Source organism: Sprattus sprattus, assembly GCF_963457725.1.
Source record: "Sprattus sprattus genome assembly, chromosome: 3".
Classification (NCBI taxonomy): domain Eukaryota; kingdom Metazoa; phylum Chordata; class Actinopteri; order Clupeiformes; family Clupeidae; genus Sprattus; species Sprattus sprattus.
The window spans coordinates 28,458,447-28,481,736 of NC_137922.1; the positions used below are offsets into that span (position 1 = coordinate 28,458,447).

The window sequence follows — 23,290 nt, forward strand, 5'->3', positions numbered from 1 at the left end:
CTACAGATGGTCAAGGTTTCAATAAAAAGAAAGATATCCTTAAACCTCTCCGCCAAGTCTAATGCTCTCCTTATTGATCCTTAAACCTCTCCTCTGGTCTAATGCTCTCCTTATTGATCCATTAAGAGTACCACAGCACTGCATAGACACTGATGGCTGCCATTTTCTCCATGCTGAGAATAAAATGTAAAAGGTTAAGTGAAACCCAACAGGAAACTTAATGAACACACACACACACACACACACACACACACACACACAGTTAATGGCTCACTGGAATCATCAGTGAGGATGCTGTGTATGCAGTAAAGTGCTTAAGCCACCACTTAAAGGAGGAAGACAAAAATGCTAATTCTGTGCTTTCAGCTCTAAGTTGACAAGTATAAGGGGAAGAGTTGCCTTTTACACAGAAGCCTTGAGAACCTCATCAGCACTCAGAGCATACATTAGCAACATTAGCGTTTCAGAAGCACTCAGAACAACCACAGACACACATGAGCTACATTACCAACATTAGCATTGCAGAAGCACAACCACAGAGACATATTAGCAACATTAGCATTTCAGAATCGCAAGCACAGACACCAATGAGCTACATTAGCAACATTAGCATTTCAGTAGCACAACCACAGAGCTACATTTGCTACATTAGCATTTCAGTAGCACAACCACAGACACATGAGCAGGTTATCTGGGCCGTTTACAACCTCACTGGCCTCAGACACAACAGAAGACAGACATGAACTCTATCAGCTCACTTTAACAGATCTATCCCTGGACTAGACTTCACCAGTTTAACTCTTCCTGACCACACAGATCCTCTCACCGGTTAGCCAGGTGTTTTGGTAGAACACATAACGGTGTAAGTCAAGAGAGATCAAACCGAGGGACTTATTAGCCGTCAAAGGACGTTTTCCATAAACACACACACACACACACAGGACGTGTTCCATAAACACAGAACATAATCCTCTTTGGTCTCCAGCTATAGCTTTTCATACCTGTATGCATTCACATTTCTGAGTGTATTAACATTTCTGAGTGCATTCACATGGACTTACATACATGTTGCCTACACAGACTTGTTTGTTTGTGTGTGAAGAGTGGCGTAAGGTAGTAACGACAGGAACCAGGGGCACGCTCAGGTAAGGCCATAGCTGGGAATTGGTACAATTCGCCTGCGCGAGAGTCGCCATTCGCTTCACGCGAATCAGGCACAATTCGAGTGGGCGAGACACTTTGTGAATGAAGCGCGCTTCACTTGACGCGATCTGAATTGCACAGAGACGGGTGCATATGAGACTGAATTGCACAGAGACGGGTGCATATGAAATATATACGTTGTTGACAATTCTCACAAAGACACGCGATATGAATTGCACAGAGACGGGCGCATGAGACATATACGTTGTTGTAATGTCATTTATTTCTTTAAAATATAAATTACACACCAATAATAAAATACACACTCACAAAATACACAATTCGAGTGGGCGAGAGTCGCCACTTTGTGAATGAAGCGCGCTTCACTTAGGACGCGAACTATAAAGACGACAACTCATTCAAAGACAAAACAAATAGCTGCACGTAACCTACGTTGTTGAGACTTTTATTAAAGATCTTACTCATTCTCGTGGTCGGTAACAGCAACAATAACAAAACAGAGACAAATAGCTACACGGTCAAGCAATGTCATTTCAAGTCATTTATTTCAAAAACAAACAATCAGAGTGTAATAGCTCTGGTTCCAAGACACAAAAAAGCCAGGAACCAGGTCTGATGGCCCATCAACCTAGACAAAAGGACAGGAGTCGCCTTGATGGTTCTAACCATAGACATGTATACGTAGACGCCGCCTCCACTGCTTCAGCCCGTTGCCTCGGCGAAACGCGTCGCCGCCATATTGTTACAGGAGCGCTCTGACGCCAGAGGTCTGTCATACGTGTTAAACAACCGCAAGTTGCCAGGAGCTGCGGTTTATCTGGATACAAATCACGATAACCTTTTACATTTCGCAACCAATTTCATGGAGTATTCAAGGGTTTATGCTCTACGTGAAGTGTGTGAAAAAGATTTGCCTCTACATTACTTTGAATCTCTAGCCTGACGATGTCATACTCATAATTCTAGTCAGAATATGAGTCTGAGACCGGACTATTGGGCTGTGATTATGGGGCGTGTTTCAACGAACCAGGAAAGAAAATTCCTCTTCGCTGAATTGGATACCTAGAACCAATCAGAGCAACGTAGTATTTCCATCTGATAGATTAAACTTTTACCTGATCCCGTAGGAAGGACGGCAAAAACATCTTTTCAATCGACAAATGCCTTGATCGCGTTTCTCTGTTCCTCTTTCAAAATGAATGCGCTGTCATATCTGTTGAGACGTTACTTAATTAGCACTCAAGGCTAGAAGCTACCATTCGTTTGAATGTTTTTTTTTCTCTACGCGTTAGCATAACCTATCAATAATGCTCTAGAGTGCTTCAGTTAAGACCTATAATCCTGGGCAACACTCGTTTTGCGTATACACAACTAACCGAGTCAATGTAGACATATAAAAGTCGTGTAGATAGCTTAAATCATATAAAATATGTCCCACTAAGCTTCCGAGACGGCGCCATCTTTGTTCGATGTATACCGGTATTCTATCTATATCTGTCCATCAACGTATAAAGCCCGCCCTTACAATTTGAATGGTCAGATCACTTTTCGGGGCCGTTTAAACCCTCCCAACTAACTCGACTCCAGACTGAATCTCCCAGCCCAAAAATTTTGTGGGCGGAGTTCAGGCTGGTATCCAGGCTATTGAATCTCGCTAGTTAAATCGCCAGTCATTCATGTGCATGGGTCTATGATAAACGCGCACCTGTCTTGCACAGCTCGTGCACTTTGAAAATACTGAGAAGCTCTATAAACTATCGAAATAGTGCTTCTTTAGTTACTACGTATTGACCATCATTAAGAGAAAGAGCATACATCAAATAGTGAAATACTGGCAGTCAGTGTGTTTTTCATAGTTTAATAGTTCCTTTTCAAGTATGTGCATTAAGAAATGAATGACTGTGCATTAAGAAATTAATGACTCAGTATAATGTGCAATGGAATAACATATATATGATATATATAATATGTGATACAATATAATATAATATATTTGAAGTATAGGTATATATTCATATTCCACAAAATCAGGCTGCACCACATTGCAAAACTGAGCACGCTGCAATTACAGACTGGCAACAGTCGAAAAAATACGATACTTTTTAAAGGGTTCTAGCCTAGATTAAATTATTATATTATATCATATATTGTGTGAAATTCTATATTGTGTCAATTGCACTGCATAGATCTGAAAATGTTATGAGCATGATTGTATATGTCAAATTGTACAAATATATATATATATATATATATATATATATTATATAATATGAATATATACCTATACTTAAAATATATTACATTATATTATATTGTATCACATATTATATATATCATATGTTATTCCATTGCACATTATACTGAGTCATTATATTATATTGTATTATATACAGCCGCGGAAAAAATTAAGAGACCACTTCAAAATGATCAGTTTCTCTGGTTTTACTATTTATTGGTATGTGTTAAAGTAAAATGTACATTTTTGTTTTATTCTATAACCTACTGGCAACATTCCTACCAAATTTCAAATAAAAACATTGTCATTTAGATCATTTATTTGCAGAAAAATGACAATTGGTCAAAATAGCAAAAAAGATGCAGTGTCTTCAGATCTCGAATAATGCAAAGAAAACAAGCTCATATTCATTTTTAAACTACACAATACTAATGCTTTAACTTAGGAAGAGTTCAGAAATCAATATTTGGTGGAATAACCTTGATTTAAAATCACAACTTTCATGTGTCTTGGCATGCTCTCCACCAGTCTTTCACATTGCCGTTGGGTGACTTTATGCTACTCCTGGCGCAAGAATTCAAGCAGCTCGGCTTCTTTTCATGGCTTGTGACCATCCATCTTCCTCTTGATCACATTTCAGAGGGTTTTTTATGGGATTCAGGTCTCGAAATTGGGCTGGCCATGACAGGGTCCTGATCTGGTGATACTCCATCCACACCTTTACTGGCCTGGCTGTGTGGCATGGAGCATTGCCCTGCTGGAAAAAACACTTCTCAGAGTTGGGGAACATTGTCAGAGCAAAAAGAAGGAAGTTTTTCTTCCGGGACAACGTTGTACTTTGCCTGGCTGAGGTTTGTAAAAGACCATAAGGATTGAACCAAAGCGGACTGGAGGGTCTCCTAGTTCGTCTTCTCTGATGAGTCCAATTTCACAGTAGGTGCAAGACTCTGTGGCTTGTAGGCCTCTCCAGGTCTCCGTCTAACCATCAGACGACCATGTGTTGGGCAAAGCTGAAAATTGGACTCATCAGAGAAGACGAACTAGGAGACCCTCCAGTCCGCTTTGGTTCAATCCTTATGGTCTTTTACAAACCTCAGCCAGGCAAAGTACAACGTTGTCCCGGAAGAAAAACTTGCTTCCTTTTGCTCTGACAATGTTCCCCAACTCTGAGAAGTGTTTTTTCCAGCAGGGCAATGCTCCATGCCACACAGCCAGGCCAATAAAGGTGTGGATGGAGTACCACCAGATCAGGACCCTGTCATGGCCAGCCCAATTTCGAGACCTGAATCCCATAAAAAACCTCTGAAATGTGATCAAGAGGAAGATGGATGGTCACAAGCCATGAAAAGAAGCCGAGCTGCTTGAATTCTTGTGCCAGGAGTAGCATAAAGTCACCCAACGGCAATGTGAAAGACTGGTGGAGAGCATGCCAAGACACATGAAAGTTGTGATTTTAAATCAAGGTTATTCCACCAAATATTGATTTCTGAACTCTTCCTAAGTTAAAGCATTAGTATTGTGTAGTTTAAAAATGAATATGAGCTTGTTTTCTTTGCATTATTCGAGATCTGAAGACACTGCATATTTTTTGCTAATTTGACCAATTGTCATTTTTCTGCAAATAAATGATCTAAATGACAATATTTTTATTCGAAATTTGGTAGGAATGTTGCCAGTAGGTTATAGAATAAAACAAAAATGTACATTTTACTTTAACACATACCAATAAAAAGTAAAACCAGAGAAACTGATAATTTTGAAGTGGTCTCTTAATTTTTTCCGCGGCTGTATATGCTATGTTATTTATATTACAGTTCAACTATTGAGATGTGTATGTATATATTGAGATGTGTATATTTTTACTGCTATAGAAATATATAGCTTTTTTTGTAATGTTGATTTGTGAAATAACTGTGTATTGCCAATTGCACTGTTCAAGGTTTCTTAATGCACATACTTGAAAAGGAACTATTAAACTATGAAAAACACACTGACTGCCAGTTTCTCACTATTTGATGTATGCTCTTTCTCTTAATGATGGTCAATACCTAGTAACTAAAGAAGCACTATTTCGATAGTTTATAGATCTTCTCAGTATTTTCAAAGTGCACGAGCTGTGCAAGACAGGTGCGCGTTTATCATAGACCCATGCACATGAATGACTGGCGATTTAACTAGCGAGATTCAAAGTAATGTAGAGGCAAATCTTTTTCACACACTTCACGTAGAGCATAAACCCTTGAATACTCCATGAAATTGGTTGCGAAATGTAAAAGGTTATCGTGATTTGTATCCAGACAAACCGCAGCTCCTGGCAACTTGCGGTTGTTTGACACGTTTGACAGACCTCTGACGTCAGAGAGCTCCTGTAACAATATGGCGGCGACGCGTTTCGCCGAGAAGCAGTGGAGGCGGCGTCTACGTATACATCCACTGCTTCAGCCCGTTGCCTCGGCGAAACGCGTCGCCGCCATATTGTTACAGGAGCTCTCTGACGCTAGAGGTCTGTCAAACGTGTCAAACAACCGCAAGTTGCCAGGAGCTGCTGTTTATCTGGATACAAATCACGATAACCTTTTACATTTCGCAACCAATTTCATGGATTATTCAAGGGTTTATGCTCTACGTGAAGTGTGTGAAAAAGATTTGCCTCTACATTACTTTGAATCTCGCTAGTTAAATCGCCAGTCATTCATGTGCATGGGTCTATGATAAACGCGCACCTTTCTTGCACAGCTCGTGCACTTTGAAAATACTAGTGCTTCTTTCGTTACTACGTATTGACCATCATTAAGAGAAAGAGCATACATCAAATAGTGAAATACTGGCAGTCAGTGTGTTTTTCATAGTTTAATAGTTCCTTTTCAAGTATGTGCATTAAGAAATGAATGACTGTGCATTAAGAAATTAATGACTCAGTATAATGTGCAATGGAATAACATATATATGATATATATAATATGTGATACAATATAATATAATATATTTGAAGTATAGGTATATATTCATATTCCACAAAATCAGGCTGCACCACATTGCAAAACTGAGCACGCTGCAATTACAGACTGGCAACAGTCGAAAAAAGCTCAGCAAGACGATACTTTTTAAAGGGTTCTAGCCTAGATTAAATTATTATATTATATCATATATTGTGTGAAATTCTATATTGTGTCAATTGCACTGCATAGATCTGAAAATGTTATGAGCATGATTGTATGTCAAATTGTACAAATGTACAAATATATATATATATATTATATAATATGAATATATACCTATACTTAAAATATATTACATTATATTATATTGTATCACATATTATATATATCATATGTTATTCCATTGCACATTATACTGAGTCATTATATTATATATATCATATGTTATTCCATTGCACATTATACTGAGTCATTATATTATATTGTATTATATATATGCTATGTTATTTATATTACAGTTCAACTATTGAGATGTGTATGTATATATTGAGATGTGTATATTTTTACTGCTATAGAAATATATAGCTTTTTTTGTAATGTTGATTTGTGAAATAACTGTGTATTGCCAATTGCACTGTTCAAGGTTTCTTAATGCACATACTTGAAAAGGAACTATTAAACTATGAAAAACACACTGACTGCCAGTTTCTCACTATTTGATGTATGCTCTTTCTCTTAATGATGGTCAAAACGTAGTAACTAAAGAAGCACTATTTCGATAGTTTATAGATCTTCTCAGTATTTTCAAAGTGCACGTTTTTGTAAAATAATGATTTCATTGACAGTTGATTTATATGTCAATCCCCAGACTTCCACACAATATGATATGTAGGGAAGTATAAGTGAACAGTAAATAATATGTAAGGCCTTATAGTTTAACATGCTTCTTGATTTGTACAAAATTGCTATCATCTTAGAGCTCTTTCCTTTGATATAATAAACATGTGGTTTCCATGTTAATTTATGGTCAATGACCACTCCTAGAAATGTTATCTCGGTCACTCGTTCAGCATCACTTATTTTTAATTGAATGTCCTTACCTATTTCCTTTTCGATTTCCAAAGACCATGAATTCGTTTTTTTATTTTTCTATTGAGTGACAATCTATTAACATCAAACCAGGTTTTGAGGATGTCTAAATCTCTTTCAATAGAAGTCAAGAGTTGCTGTAAATTATTACCAGAACAGTAGGCTACATGTTTGTATCAGTTGGATTCGTAGAAAGTAATAAATTACCATTCTTGACCTTCGTGTGGCTATTTGTCTCTGTTTTGTTATTGTTGTTGTTACCGACCACGAGAATGAGTAAGATCTTTAATAAAAGTCTCAACAACGTTTATAGGTTACGTGCAGCTATTTGTTTTGTCTTTGAATGAGTTGTCGTCTTTATAGTTCGCGTCCTAAGTGAAGCGCGCTTCATTCACAAAGTGGCGACTCTCGCCCACTCGAATTGTGTATTTTATATTTTGTGAGTGTGTATTTTATATTTTGTGAGTGTGTATTTTATTATTGGTGTGTAATTTATATTTTAAAGAAATAAATGACATTACAACAACGTAGGCTATGTCTCATATGCGCCCGTCTCTGTGCAATTCAGATCGCGTGTCTTTGTGAGAATTGTCAACAACGTATATATCTCATATGCACCCGTCTCTGTGCAATTCAGTCTCATATGCACCCGTCTCTGTGCAATTCAGATCGCGTCAAGTGAAGCGCGCTTCATTCACAAAGTGTCTCGCCCACTCGAATTGTGCCTGATTCGCGTGAAGCGAATGGCGACTCTCGCACAGGCGAATTGTACCCGTTCGCATACAAGACCTTAGCTCGCACGCTACTATGAGGAGCGCACGGACACCATTAGTATATTTTAACAACAATGTGTTGGATTTTACGGTCGAATTAGTTAGTTCGGCTATTGTATTGGGAAAGTAGACAGGTCAAAGATAACGCAATCAGAAACATGGGCTAGTGCTTTTACTCGCGATAACGTAAGAAGACGGTCAAAGTGCTGAAACGTTTACTGATTAAAAGGCATGATTTGTTATGGAGGCACACACAGCAGCTTTACCCACATCTGAATAACACATACACAATGTAACAGGCGCTCGGCGGCGACCTGACTCTGAAATTCAGATTCCATGGCAATGTTCTGAAAGCCCATTATTCCGACAGCCCGCTGGTCCGAAATTGTGAGCACAGCAACGTGAACCACTAAAGCCCACATGCACATCCCAATGAATTGAACACACAATCATAAACATATAAATGCATGCATTCATTTCACAATGACTTTTTTTTCGGAATATTGAGATTTCGGAATATTGGGCTTTCGGAACACATAGCCGTCCCTGTTTAGAAGGGGCACAGGCCGGCAGCTTGAATAATAGGAGTTGTGCAGTAAACGTTATTGCTATGTCCCTGTAGGCTAGTAGTAGTGATGTGTCGTTCGTGAACGATTCGTTCATTTTGAAACGAATCCTTACAACGACTCGAGAGTAACGAGTCCTCTCAAAAAAAGATTTGTTCTTTTTCTCGTTCATGACCGCGCATCGGGACTGTTGCATTGGCTAAACCAAGGAAACAGAAATTATTAGTTGAATGCAGGTCACGTGAAAAATGATCCAAAGACCCGTATCCGAAGACCCAGTCGGAAAAAGAACGAATCATTTCTGTTTCCTCTAGCTGACTGTAGGCTACGGAGCCTATATGCAGGTCACGTGGAAAAGGATCCAAAGACCCATATCCAGCAGATGAACGAATCATAGATCCAAAGACACGGTTTGCAAAAGAACGAATCATTGAACGAAAGACCCATATCCGGCAAAAGAACGAATCATTGAACGAAAGACCCATATCCGGCAGATGAACGAATCATAGATCCAAAGACACGGTTGGCGAAAGAACGAATCATTGACCCAAAGACATGGTTTGCAAAAGAACGAAACATTGAACGAAAGACCCATATCCGGCAAAAGAACGAATCATTGAACGAAAGACCCATATCCGGCAGATGAACGAAACGTTGATCCAAAGACACAGAGTCGGGAGGTGAACGATTAGGTCATCTGTCGGATGCAAGTATTTGGATCATTTTTCACGTAATCTGCATAGGCTCAGCATGGGAAGCTAGAGAAAACCGAAATGTTTCGTTCATTTTGACTGGGTCTTCGGATACGGGTCTTTGGATATTTTTTCACGTAACCTGCATATGCTCAGAAGAGGAAACAGAAAGGACTTATTAACCTCGTTCACTTTCGAGTGTCTATGTTTAGTAAGACGTGAATGATATTCGTTCACAAGAAATAATTACAGGTTTAGTTATTTTAACTTTACATACAGATCAGTGCAGCGTAATTGTTTGCCGTGATAATTAAATGCTTATGTGATAATAAATGACCATTTCATCCAAACTTTCATAATAGGCTACATTATTTGAATGCAGGAATTTCTTTTAAATTAGTATCTGCTGGTTTACATGCAGTAACCTCCATGAAAATATGTTACGTGTTTGTTTGGAATAGTTTCTATAAAATTTTAAAATGTTGAGCAGCACCCCCCCCCACCCCGTTGAAATGAACGAACGACTCGAAAAAAGATTCGTTCATTTTACTGAACGAGATTCAAAGATTCGAGTCGGTAAAATGATCCGAACTTCCCATCACTAGCTAGTAGTGATCATCAGCCCGCAGGCCAAGATGAGCTATATGACCAGGGCAAAACGTCTGTCTGACCACTACGACAGGGACATAGGAATAACGTTTGGTGGGAAACTCATATCATTCAGGGCCTGCATTAGAGCAGAGATTGCTCAACAGTCCTCAGTCTTTCCACTTGGCAAGATGCTGATGTGCACTACCCTGCTATTGTTTCTGACAGTGGCAACAGCCGAGCGATCCTTTCCCAAATTGAAACTCATGAAGACCTATCTGAGAAGCAGAATAGGCTGGCTATCCTGTCCATTGAAAAGCAAATCATGCATCACCACTTTTATGTTTGAAAGGCATTTTTTGGCTTGCAGGTGTGTTGTGCCTCCCACTTGTCGGTCTTGACGTTCAGATTTGCGCCTAAACTAGCTATATCGTATTGAATCGTCACATGATTAAATAGAGACTTGACATTGGATTACAACATACCTGTTACCCAACAATCATCATTGCAAAAATACCAAAGAGAATAAGAACTTAGTCTATTCATTTAATTGAATATTTTTGGAATAGTTTCTATACTGTAGGGTAAGCATATCATTTTGTTAAAAATAATAGAAACAATGACGGAGTTAGCCTTTTTAAGGGCATATTTAGCCTGATACATAAATACGTATATATATATGATTATACGGAACAGAACAGATCGTGGCCAGCTCCAGAACAGTGCCCAGGCCAGAACAGAGTCCACTTCCTCTTTGGGAACAGCCTGCCTAGGCCTTTGTGTCTGAGTCCCGTACACCCGGGTGTAAAGGGGCTACATAGCGTAGTAAGGCCGAATCTCGATTCTTCCCCTTGCCCCTTTTGCTTTGTCTTTGTCTTTGTCTTAACCCTAGCACTTAAGTGTAAGGGCCAAGGGCTGAAAACTTTCCCTATGAAATGAGACGCCACTCGGTTTCGGGTACGTCACTTGGCGTCGCTGGATAATACAGGATGGTACATGTAAAGCACAGGTCGATGTCTTCCAACAAGTGCTCTCATTCACAGATATCAAACGGAGTTCGCGGATAAGTTATCTGTAGACATGCGTGACTGTATGAGCTATGAAACTAGCGATTTAAAAAAAGTTTCAATTATGGTTGCAAATATATATACGACTGTTTAGAGCACAAAACTAGACTGTCGTAATTGTTTTGTGGACGGTACATGTAAAGCACGGATCGATGTCTCCAAAGCAAGTGCTGTCATTCACAGATATCAAACGTAATTCGTGGATAATAAAGTTATCTGTACACATGCATGGAGTCAGGCTAGTCCTAGCTAATTGTAACCTAAAACTACCGTTTGAAAGCTTCAGTTAAGACCTACAATACTATGCAGAGTTCGTGTAGCACATTTCAGATCAAACCGAGTCATTATAAACATTTAAAAAGTTGTGTACATAGCTTTATTCATGTAAAATATTCCTCGCTTCAAGCAGCCATTTTTTTTTTTTTAAATTCCCGAGCTGGTTTCGCTGTGTGCTCTGGGATAGCCCTTGGAGGAGCAAGGTAGCTCTCCGATCAGCTTAAAAACGAGGGGCCATACACCACTTAATCTTACCCCTTAATCTTGATCAATTTGGGTATTGAGACACCACTAGCTCTCACATGAACGCGCAACTTCAAGGGTAAGGGGAAAGATAAGGGGTAAGGGGAAGTATTTAGATTGGGCCTAATATGCCTACGGACCCTGGTATGGCAATGGCACAGAGTTCCATTTTCAATATTAAACATCATTGTTTTAGCTGTTACTTTAAGGTCAAATTAATAATCCTAACCCTAACCCTGAAGTACAATTGCTACATACTGTTACTTTAAGAGAAGGTCACAGAAGCATGAGGCGTAGGCTCACCAAAGTATTACAAACATCCAGTGAGGAGCGCACATTTGGAGCGCACATTTTGTAAGTGTGTGTGTGTGGGTGTGTGTGTGTGTGTGTGTGTGTGTGTGTGTGTAACACCAGTTAGGGGCATATTTGTGAGCATGTGTGTGTGTGCGTGGGATGCCAGTTAGGCTCTGCTATGACGGTTGGCACACTGAGAAGGGGCATGGGGCCTTTAGATCAATCTGTTTGTGCCACCCCTGTGTGCCACCCCTGGTCTCATCTGTCTGTGCCACCCCTGGTCTCATCTGAGGACAACATGTCTGCAGCCGTTAGTCTCGTTCCCGCTCAAAACTCAACACACACACACACACACACACACACACACACACACACACACACACACACACTGATGCGGAGCACATGACTCAGACAGGAAATTCAAGTCATGCAAGTGTGTTGTGTGTGTGTGTGTTTGTGTGTGTGTGTGTTTGTGTGTGTGTGTGTGTGTGTGTGTGTGTGTGTGTTGTTTGTGTGACAGGCATGTGCAGAGGAGGAGCTTCTATTATTCCAACTCAGTTCTCAGTTCTTGACTGACGAACAGAAGCTTATTTCTCAGAAGTTCTCACTTCTAAGTGTTTGTGTGTGTGTGTGTGTGTGTGTGTGTGTGTGACAAACAGAAGCTTATTCCTCAGTAGTTCTCAGGAGTGTGACTGTGTGTCTCAGGAGTTCTCACTTCTGAGTGTGTGTGTGTGTGTGTGTGTGTGTGTGTTTGTGTTTGTGTGTGTGTGTGTGTGAGTGTGTGTGTGTGTGTGTGTGTGTGTGTGTGTGTGTGTGTGTGTGCGACAAACAGAAGCAAACACAGGGGTGCAGTTGCATCACTTCACAAACAATTTTTATTAATCATCACATCGAAATACAAAATAGATATATAATCTTTACTGAAATACATAGCTTTATATCATTTTTTATTTCTTTTTTTGTACCCATTTGCAAGAGAAACACAACCATAAAGTATCTATGATTAACGAGAAGAATGAGTGAGTTACAGAAGGACAGTCAGACTCGTGAGGCAGAACAGGAGCCTATTTGCAGCACATGAAAAGGACCAAGGAGCCGGAAGGAACCGGAATGAACAGGAAGGAACCGAGAGGAACCGAGAGGAAGTGAGACACACACACCTATACTCTACAGAACGGGCCTCTCTCTGACAATCAGGGAACCTCTGAACCCAACAGAACCAACAGAACCAACAGAACCCTGACTACTCCACCCCCCCCCCCCTCAAGATGACCCCACCCCACAGATCAGCAGATCTCCACCCATACACTGAAATCAGACCGTGGCACATTACACACACAACCTCTCCACTGATGTGGCCAGTGATGTGAAACGGTTACCATGGTTAAGACATAGTTAATCATTGATTAGGGGTGATATAAGGCTGGTAAGATACGTGACGACAGATACACGCTGTCTCAGACACAACCTAAGGGCTAGTCTCACACACACGCTGTCTCAGACCCAACCTAAGGGTTAGTCACACAGAACCACAGGACAGCTCCGTACCGACTATATCTTTCCCCAGATGTGACCCAGGTCCAATCTGAATAGCCATGACCTGGGTATAACCCGAGTGGAAGGGGTGGGTCCCGTCAGAGTACATGGGTTACAACTTGGTCCCTGGTTAGTTCCAAGGGTTAAGATGAAGTGTTTAACACTCAGGGTGCACATATACACACACAGACACACAGACACACACACACACCCAGACACACACACACACACACACACACACACACACACACACATACGTATACACAATAAAACACAGATCTGCGCTGTACTTTGGGCAAAAATTGTCTGTGGAGACTGACGATGTTGCAAAGCTACATGGGCATCAGAGACTGTGGGGACTGATGATGTTGCTAAGCTACATGTGCATCAGAGACTGTGGGGACTGATGATGTTGCTAAGCTACATGTGCATCAGAGACTGTGGAGACTGATGATGTTGCTAAGCTACATATGTAGCATCGCTGGATGTTTTCCTTGAGACTTGTGTGTTGACGTGTGGAGGGGATTCCTGAGGGAGGGGCCACCGGGCGGGCGGGCGATCTCTCTGTCTCTAAACTCTCCCTCTCGGCTTTTCTAATTGGCTCTCAAGACACAGGAGGGCTACAGGGAGAACATTCAAAGCACCAATCAAAAGGCAGCAGGGGACAGGCTTGCGTCGCCATGGTAATTGCCATGGTGACGAGAGGGCAACTGGAGGAGTCATCCAAAGGATAATGCAGGTAGAACAAGCACAGAGAACTGCGGTGTACATATGAGACACACACACACACACACACACACACACACACACACACACACACACACACACACACACACACACACACACACACACACATGAGCACAGAGAACCGCTCTGCTTCAACTCCAGTCAGGAAAGGCAAGGAGGGAGTCCATCCTGACTATTACATTTCTCATGGTTACACATACTGTAGGCAAACACGTGTGTGTGTGTGTGTGTGTTTGTGTGAGACGTAAGAATGAGGTCAATGTTTGTACAGTTGGCACTAGCTTCTGTTTGTAAGGGCAAATGTGTATCCATTTGAAGTGTGTTTGTGTGATTTGTATGTGTGTGTGTGATGAGTGTTTGGTGGCACATAAAGAGTGTGTTAGTATTAGACTGTAGGGCTGTAAGTTTGGCAATAGGTTAAGTGGCACCAGAAAAGCACTAGGTATGTGTGTATGCATGTAGGTGTTTGTGTTTGTGTAAATAAGAAAGAGAGCGAGAGAGAGAGAGAGAGAGAAAGAGAGAGCGAGATAACGTGTATGTGTGTGTGTGTGTGACCGTGTGTGTGTCAGGTTCTCTGCTTGGCCTGGTCTCACTGTGGCAGGGCCTTCAGGATGGCATTCACCTCTTCAGCTACAGCAGTCAGAGCAAACTCAAACTGGTCCTGTGAAGCACACACACACACACACACACACACACACATTTCAGCTTCATCAACATCGTCATACATTCACAATCCTGGTCGTTCCTGTCACACCATCAAGTGTGTGGACGAGGGACTGTATGTCTCATATGTGTGTGTGTGTGTCTCATATGTGTGTGTGGACGCAGTAGTGTGTTACCTTGGTGCGCACCATGCCTGGTCTCTGGTCTCTGATGTGCTCCAGTGTTGCAGCGATGTCAATCTCCTTCACTCCTGCCATACAAAGACAACGCACTAATGATAACCATTAATTGTTCAGAGTGTACACAGACACACACAGACACACACAGACACACACACACACACACACACACACACACACACACACACACACACATACACACACACACACACACACACACACACACACAGACACACACACACACACACACACACACACACACACACTAGCTCACACACCAGGTAAGGCCAAAGACGCAATCAGGCACATCGCGAGTGGGCGAGAGTCGCCACTTGCGCTTCACGCGGTCTGGCACTCCGCGAGTGGGCGAGACTCGCCACTTTGTGAATGAAGCGCGCTTCACTTAGGACGCCATCTGGCACTCCGCGCCGCATTGCATAGAGACGGGCGCACATGAGACATATACGTTGTTGAGACTCTTATTAAAGATCTTACTCATTCTCACAAAGACAAAACAAATAGCTACACGTAGCCTATAAACGTTGTTGAGACTCTTATTAAAGATCTTACTCATTCTCGTGGTTGAAAGTCGGTAACAAAACAGAAACAAATAGCTACACGGTCAAGCATTGTCATTTAATGTCATTTATTCAAAAACCAACAATCAGAGTCTAATAGCTCTGGTTCAAGGAACCAGGTCTGATGGCCCATCAACCTAGACAAAAGGCCAGGAGCCGCCTTGATGGTTCTAACCTGTTGCTGTGTAAACTACCTTGTGGGGTTGAATTGGTATTTTTTTATTTTTTTTGTTCAGCCACTTAACATTTTATAGTGTATTCATATCTATATCTATTTATTTAAAATTGTTGTCCCTATTCATTGTATTTATATCATATCATGCCTCCTACCTCATATTCATTGTATATATCAGGGGTCTTCAACGTTTTTCAGGCCAGGGACCCCCAAACTGATGGCGAGATGAGCAGGGACCCCCTACTATATAAATTGCATAACAGTTTGTTTATAATATACTGGGCCTAGTGCCAAATAAACATAGCTACCCTGTTATTGTGTCGATGGCACACATCCTCCCACATTAGTGAGATGTATCTTCTTTTCAATTACTCCTGACTGACACGATCCAACGGATGACGGAGGAGGAGTCTGGCGCATGGAGTTGTGTTGACAACATAGATGTTATAGTGAGATTGACAGGTCAACAAACCAATCACACCGCTAGCAAGTTGTTAAGATTGTAGGTAGTAGCATGCTAACATTAGCTAGGAGGCTCACACACCTCGCAAATCCTCACTTATTTTTCAGTTACAATTAACGTTTTTTGACCTTGTACAGTGTCTATTTCTCTTTATTTTTTTATTTTTTTTAAATCTAAGCAAAAAAATGTCAAACTAACAATGTACAAACAAGACCAGCTATGGAGTTTCACGCTCTTTAGACTTGAGCAGAAACGCGATCTGATTGGCTAGTGCCTGTGCATGAAAGGTGCTGTGAGTGAACCGGTGCCCAGCTTGAGAGAGCTCCTGGTAGCTGAATGTGTCGATTGGACTGAAAGATAACGTCTTCTCGATCAATTTATACGTTCGCTACAATATGTTGGATTTATGTTAATGTGAATTTAAAGGGAATAAATACAATTCTGATTTGGAAGACATTTAAATTTGTGGAAAAAAAATTGGTTGGATTTTTTTTTTTTAAATATTAAAAAAAATTATCTTATCAACCAAAGATTTCGCGACCCCCCTGCAGTACCTCCGCGGACCCCCTGGGGGTCGCGGACCCCCTGTTGAAGACCCCTGGTATATATCATGCCTCTTACCTCATATTCATACTTATATCATATCATGACTCTTACCTCATATTCATTTTACTTATATCTTATCATGTCTCTTACCTCATTCATAACTTCTATTGCTACCTTCACCTGTACCTGTATCATATCTGCACTAATGACCAACTATTGCTGCCAATGTTACTACTGCTCATACCCCATATATCTTGTACTGTCATATCATACTGTATCCAATCTATTTATTTTTATATTACCACTATACATATGCAGAATACTCTGCACTCTTCGGCTATGGTTCTTCTGGTTAGATTCTGTTGTCTCAGTACTTGGCCAACCCCCTGTGTGATGTCACATGTGAGCGCCAGTGTTGTCAATCACATGTGGGCGCCAATGTTGGAAGTTGTATTGTTAAACGTTGAGTACTTTGGTAGATTAAAGTGTAAACTTTGAATACAAATGCCAGTACAACGTCTATACATTATCTGTAAGGTTGTGAGTGTGCGGTGGTAATGTAAGTTGGATTCGTAAAACGTAATAAATGACATTGCTTGACTGTGTAGCTATTTGTCGCGGCGCGGAGTGCCAGATCGCATACTAAGTGAAGCGCGCTTCATTCACAAAGTGGCGAGTCTCGCCCACTCGCGGAGTGCCAGATCGCGTGAAGTGCAAGTGGCGACTCTCGCCCACTCGCGATGTGCCTGATTGCGTCCCGGACCTTAGCTCCACACACACACACAAACACACACACACACACACACACTAGCTCACACACACACACACACTAGCTCACACACACACACACACACACACACACACACCAAACACACACACAACCACACACACAACCACACACACACACACACACACTAGCTCACACATACACACACAGTAGCTCACACAACCACACACACACACACACACACTAGCTCACACATACACACACAGTAGCTCACACACACACACACACAGACTCTGTAATTAATCTGTGTGATCTCCTTTACCATGTAAACCAATGATTCTGGCTCCTTATAAACCCTAGACAGGCCACAATTACTCTCTCTCTTTCTTTCCTTCCCTCCCTCCCTCCCTCCCTCTCTTCTTCCGCTATTGTCGTTAAGGGGGTATTAGGACTTGATGGTGTCTCTCCCTCTGGTTCTCCTCTTAGTCTAGAGCACACAGTAACGTTCATTTGAAGATCCCAGTCAGCTCTCGTATCTAAACACTCTAAACACTAATAAACACTACCCCCCCCCCCCCTTCCCCCCTCCCCCCTCATCATTTGTTGACAGTGTTCTCACAGTGGAACTAGAATAGAGTTCAAATGATTGTGTTGTTTCTGTGTGTGTGTGTGTGTGTGTGTGTGTGTGTGTGAGAGCGTGTGTGTGTGTGTGTGTGTGTGTGTGTGTGTGTGTGTGTGTGTGTGTTGTTTGTGTAAACAATTGTGTTGTTTGTGTGTGTGTGTTTGTGTGTGTGTGTGTGTGTGTGTGTGTGTGTGTGTGTGTGTGAGAGTGTGTGTGTGTGTGTGTGTGTGTTGTTTGTGTGTGTGTGTTGTTTGTTTTGTTTGTGTAAACAATTGTGTTGTTTGTGTGTGTGTGTGTGTGTTGTTTGTGTTGTGTGTGTAAACGAGCTGCAATGCTCCTGGTACCTTTGGCCATGCGGTTCAACACCATGTCAATGTGTTGTGTGCAGTGCAGTGTGTGCAGTGTGTGTGTGTGTGTGTGTGTGTGTGTGTGTGTGTGTGTGTGTGTGTGTGTGTGTGTACCTTTGGCCATGCGGTTCAACACCATGTCAATCAGGATGTAGGTTCCAGTGCGGCCGGTGCCATCACTAGCAGAGACGACAGGACATAAAGAAGGGCAAAGAGAGAGAGACTGATGAGGCACAGAGAGTGTGTGTATGTGTGTGTGTGTGTGTGTGTGTGTGTGTGTGTGTGTGTGTGTGTGTGTGTTGTCCCCCCTGGGATGGACAAAATCACTTCAGCATCTCCAGGGTATGTGGATGGGTCCTAGACCTTTTCTTCCCCCATTAGGACATCTGCCCCTGTGTGTGTGTGTGTGTGTGTGTGTGTTTGTCAGCCAAAACAGCTAAAGGTCATTATGTTTGCTCCAGCCTTGCCAGCTCTACTACTGGTTTTAAAAATGCAACTTTGCTGTGTGCTGTGTTTTGAGCCCGAGAACTGTAACTCTTTTATTTTGGAAAAAAAACGTCTTATTTTCACTAGTGTCAAACAATTACAGTAGTTCACTTGTGAACGCCATTCTCAGAACAGATCATGGTTAGTGCATACATCTTGTGACATTTCCATTCTGTGTGTGTGTGTGTGTGTGTGTGTGTGTATGTATGTGTGTGTAGGGGTGTGTGAGATGAGAGCACCCCCTGCTGGAGAAAGTGTGTACCTGCAGTGCACGATGATGGGGCAGGATCGTCCTCGGTAACACTTATTCACCTTTCTACAGGGACACACAAGGAGGAAGCTCATGAAGTTATTCAAATAAATACATATGCATCCTTGGCTAACTCCAGAAGGTTCTTTCCTGGTTTCATTTGTGATCATATGATATTTGGTACCCATATAACTGACTCTGAAACCCATGCAGATTGCAGAACTGGATAACTCAGGCCCTAACTAGATGAATCTGAACTCCGGTCCTCACCTGGTGAGTCTGAACTCAGTCTGAACTTTAAATGCAATGCATACAGAGATTCAATATTGTCTTAGAGAGAGGGAGAGACACAATGTTTCAGTTGCAATAATAATAGAGAGAGAGGGAGACAGAGAGAGACAGATTTGCCAATGCATGCAGGGCAGTATCAGGCCAATATCCAGTGATTAAAAAAATACAGAAAAGGGCAATTCAATTCTGGAAACATTTAAAAAGCAGTGACCCCAACTCCTATCATTATAAAGCCCTGCAAAACCAGGAGTTGAGCAAAGCAACATCTCCCCCCACCTAGCTGGTCCTGAGCCTGAGCTCTCCAGATCCCGACACACACACACTAACACACTTCTAACACCTCAGGACCAGAACAGAAAGGCACCTAAAATAAGGATAAACCAAATTGGAAAAACAATTAAGCAAAATGACATAACCCATTGAAAAACACAAACAAAAATACAAAGTAAAATTAAATTCTATTTGGCCCTTAACAGAAAAAAATCTTTAGCACCCTATTTGACCCTGATCACAGACAAAAATCTGAGAACCACGTTGGCAAAGTACAGACTCAGTGAACACAGCTTAAATCCATGTATGTTCATGTTCATGTTTGTTGTTGTTGTTGTTAATCTCTTGATGATGATTATTATGTATTTGTATTATTGTTCTCACTTCTCCCTTTTCCCTTCTGATGAACCTTGTTAATAGATATATGTATTGTTTTTGTAATCATTAACTATACACCCAACCCAAATGCTTTGGCAAAACTGTAGTTGGTCATGCAAACAAAGCTTCTTTTGAATTTAAATTTGAGTAAGAGATAGAGAGACTGAGAGAAAGAGATAGAGAGAGAGAGAGAAGGAGAGAGAGGGAGAGGGAGAGAGATAAAGAGAGAGAGAGAGAGAGGGAGAGGGAGAGAGATAGAGAGAGGGAGAGAGATAAAGAGAGAGAGAGGTAGAGATAGAGGGAGAGGGGAGAGAGAGAGTTAAAGAGAGAGAGAGAGGGAGAGAGATAGAGAGAGGGAGAGTTAGAGGGAGAGGGGAGAGGGAGAGAGATAAAGAGAGAGAGGGAAAGGGAGAGAGATAAAGAGAGAGAGGGAGAGAGATAGAGAGAGAGGGAGAGGGGAGAGTGAGAGAGATAAAGAGAGAGAGAGGGAAAGAGAGAGAGAAAGGGAGAGAGATAAAGAGAGAGGGAGGGGGAGAGGGAGAGAGATAAAGAGAGAGGTAGAGGGAGAGAGATGAAGAGAGAGAGAGGGAGAGAGATAGAGAGAGAGGGAGAGGGGAGAGGGAGAGAGATAAAGAGAGAGAGAGGATAAAGATGGACAGGAACACTATTCCATACCAAATTATAGTGAGATTTATATACCCGCTATTAAACACACCAATATTAAATGTGGCAGGAGCTCAGGAGGAATTATAGTTTGGTTCAGAGAATCTTTTAAAAAGTATATTCACATTGTGACCAAGGGACCATCACATTTATGGATCAAACTCTCAAAAGAGCTCACTTTCTCCGATCATGACACATATTTATGTGCCTTGTACATTCCTCCCTATGAATCACCATACTATTCCGAAACCTCATTTGAAAACTTAAAATCAGGAATGATTGCATTTCAATCAATTGGTAAAATCCTCCTAATGGGAGACCTAAACGCACAAACTGGTAACGAATTAGATTTTATTGACCCAGCTGGCCTTAAATACATTGATACCCTCCAACAAAACACCATTGTGAGTACACATAGACTGACCTTTGATAACATACTAAATAAACATGGCAAGGAACTTTTACTAATTTGCAAAGACCTTGGCCTTTACATTGTCAACGGCAGAATAAGGGGTGACTCTCTGGGCAAATTCACCTACTGTTCATCCCTGGGAAACAGTGTGGTGGACTACGCAATATCTGATTTAGACCCAAGCCAAATTAACAACTTCATGGTGATGCCACAGCTGCCTTTGTCTGACCACAACATTACTATCAGCCTTAAAAAAAAAAAAGCCTTCAACCAAAAACAACACCAGCCTTACCTTACTTACAAAATATGCATGGAGTAATGAAAATTCAGAACAATACATAACGCAACTAAACTCCATCCAAGTTGAAAATATGATTTACTCCTTCCTTTTCACCAAATTTGAAAACAGCAGGGAGGACATCAACTTAGCAGCCGAACAAATGACAGACATACTTTTCACTGCAGCTAAAAGGTCATTAAAAATAGTCAAACAAAGCACTACCAAAAAATGGAAAAACAAGAATTCAAACCAAAACAAATGGTTCGACAAAGACTGTAAAAAATTGCAAAAAGAATTGAGACTAAGTTCAAACAATAAACACAGACATCCTGCATATCAAGAAATTCGAACACAATATCTTAACACCCTTCAGAAATACAAATTGCTTCTAAGACACAAAAAAAATGACCATGTACATGCCCAACTCAAAGAAATGGAGGTCGCATTAGATCGTAACTCCTTCTGGGAACACTGGAATAATTTTGATTAAACTAGAAAAGAAAAAGTCATTCCATTAGTTGATGGTAGAAAATGGACAGAACATTTTGAAAAATTGTACAAAAAAGGTAACCTAAATTCTGAACAAAAAACCTTAAAATCTCAGTTAGGAAAACTTGAAGCGAAAGAAAAGGACAGGCTAAATCAATTAGATCCCACTATAACATTATCAGAATTGAACTTAAAATTAAAATCCCTCAAGAACAAAAAATCATGTGGCGTAGATGGAGTGTATAACCAAATGCTGAAACACAGCACACCTAAATTTAGAGAGGCAACTTTGAAATTATTCAATTTAATCCTTGCCTCAGGCCACTTTCCAGAAAAATGGAAGGTGAGCCACATCACACCAATTCATAAAAAAGGTGACAAACTTAATCCTAATAACTATAGGGGCATCTCACAGGGCAGCAATTTAGGGAAATTATTCTGTGGCATCATGAACAACAGAATAACAACATCCAGAACAATAATATAATAAATTCATCCCAGATAGGCTTTTCTCAAAACAACAGAACAACTGACCATATATACACCTTGCACACACTCATAGAGGAACACGTACAAAATGTTAAAAAAGGTAAAATATTTGGCTGCTTCATTGACTTTAGCAAAGCTTTTGACTCAGTATGGCATGACGGACTTATGTTGAAATTAATTGATAGTGGAATTGGGGGCAAAACGTATGACATCATCAAAGATATGTATAAAGACAATAAATGCTGTGTAAAAATTCACAACGAACTAACAGATTATTTTGATCAGACAAAAGGAGTTCGACAAGGCTGTTAGTTAAGTCCAAACTTATTCAATATATATATATAAATGATTTGGCCACAAAAATTGAAAGATCTTCATCCCCAGGTCTTAAACTTTTACACAAAGAAATGAAATGCCTGCTTTTTGCCGACGATCTCCTCCTACTCTCCCCTAGTGCAGAGGCGCTTCAGGAAAGTCTGAATATTGTCAACGAATACAGTCTTACATGGGCCCTTCCAATTAACCTGGATAAATCAAAAATCATTGTATTCCAAAAAAGACACTCAAAACACAATAATAATTACAGCTTCACAATTGGCGAAGAAAAACTGGAACAAGTTAAAAAATATTGTTATTTAGGACTAATGATTTCTTCAACTGGACTTTTTGATGGAGCAATAACTGATCAAAACGGAAAAGGTGAGAAAAACCTATTACATGCTCAGGAAATCCCTACTAAAATATAACCCCCCCATAAAACTCTGGCTAAAAC

At 40.9% G+C, this 23,290-nt stretch overlaps 1 protein-coding gene across 1 annotated transcript in view; it reads right to left on the minus strand.

The window, feature by feature from the left end:
- Window positions 1–14,799: 14,799 nt before the first annotated feature.
- ptprnb (protein tyrosine phosphatase receptor type Nb) overlaps window positions 14,800–23,290 on the minus strand; it is a gene marked incomplete at its 3' end in the record, with an annotated part of 38,918 nt that continues 30,427 nt past the window's right edge. Inside the window, exons 20-23 of the mRNA XM_080835434.1 lie at window positions 19,259–19,312; window positions 18,625–18,689; window positions 15,050–15,123; window positions 14,800–14,871 (exon numbers count right to left, since the gene is read on the minus strand). Of these exons, the coding sequence (XP_080691560.1) occupies window positions 14,800–14,871; window positions 15,050–15,123; window positions 18,625–18,689; window positions 19,259–19,312 (265 nt within the window). The remainder of the gene's footprint in view (window positions 14,872–15,049; window positions 15,124–18,624; window positions 18,690–19,258; window positions 19,313–23,290) is intronic.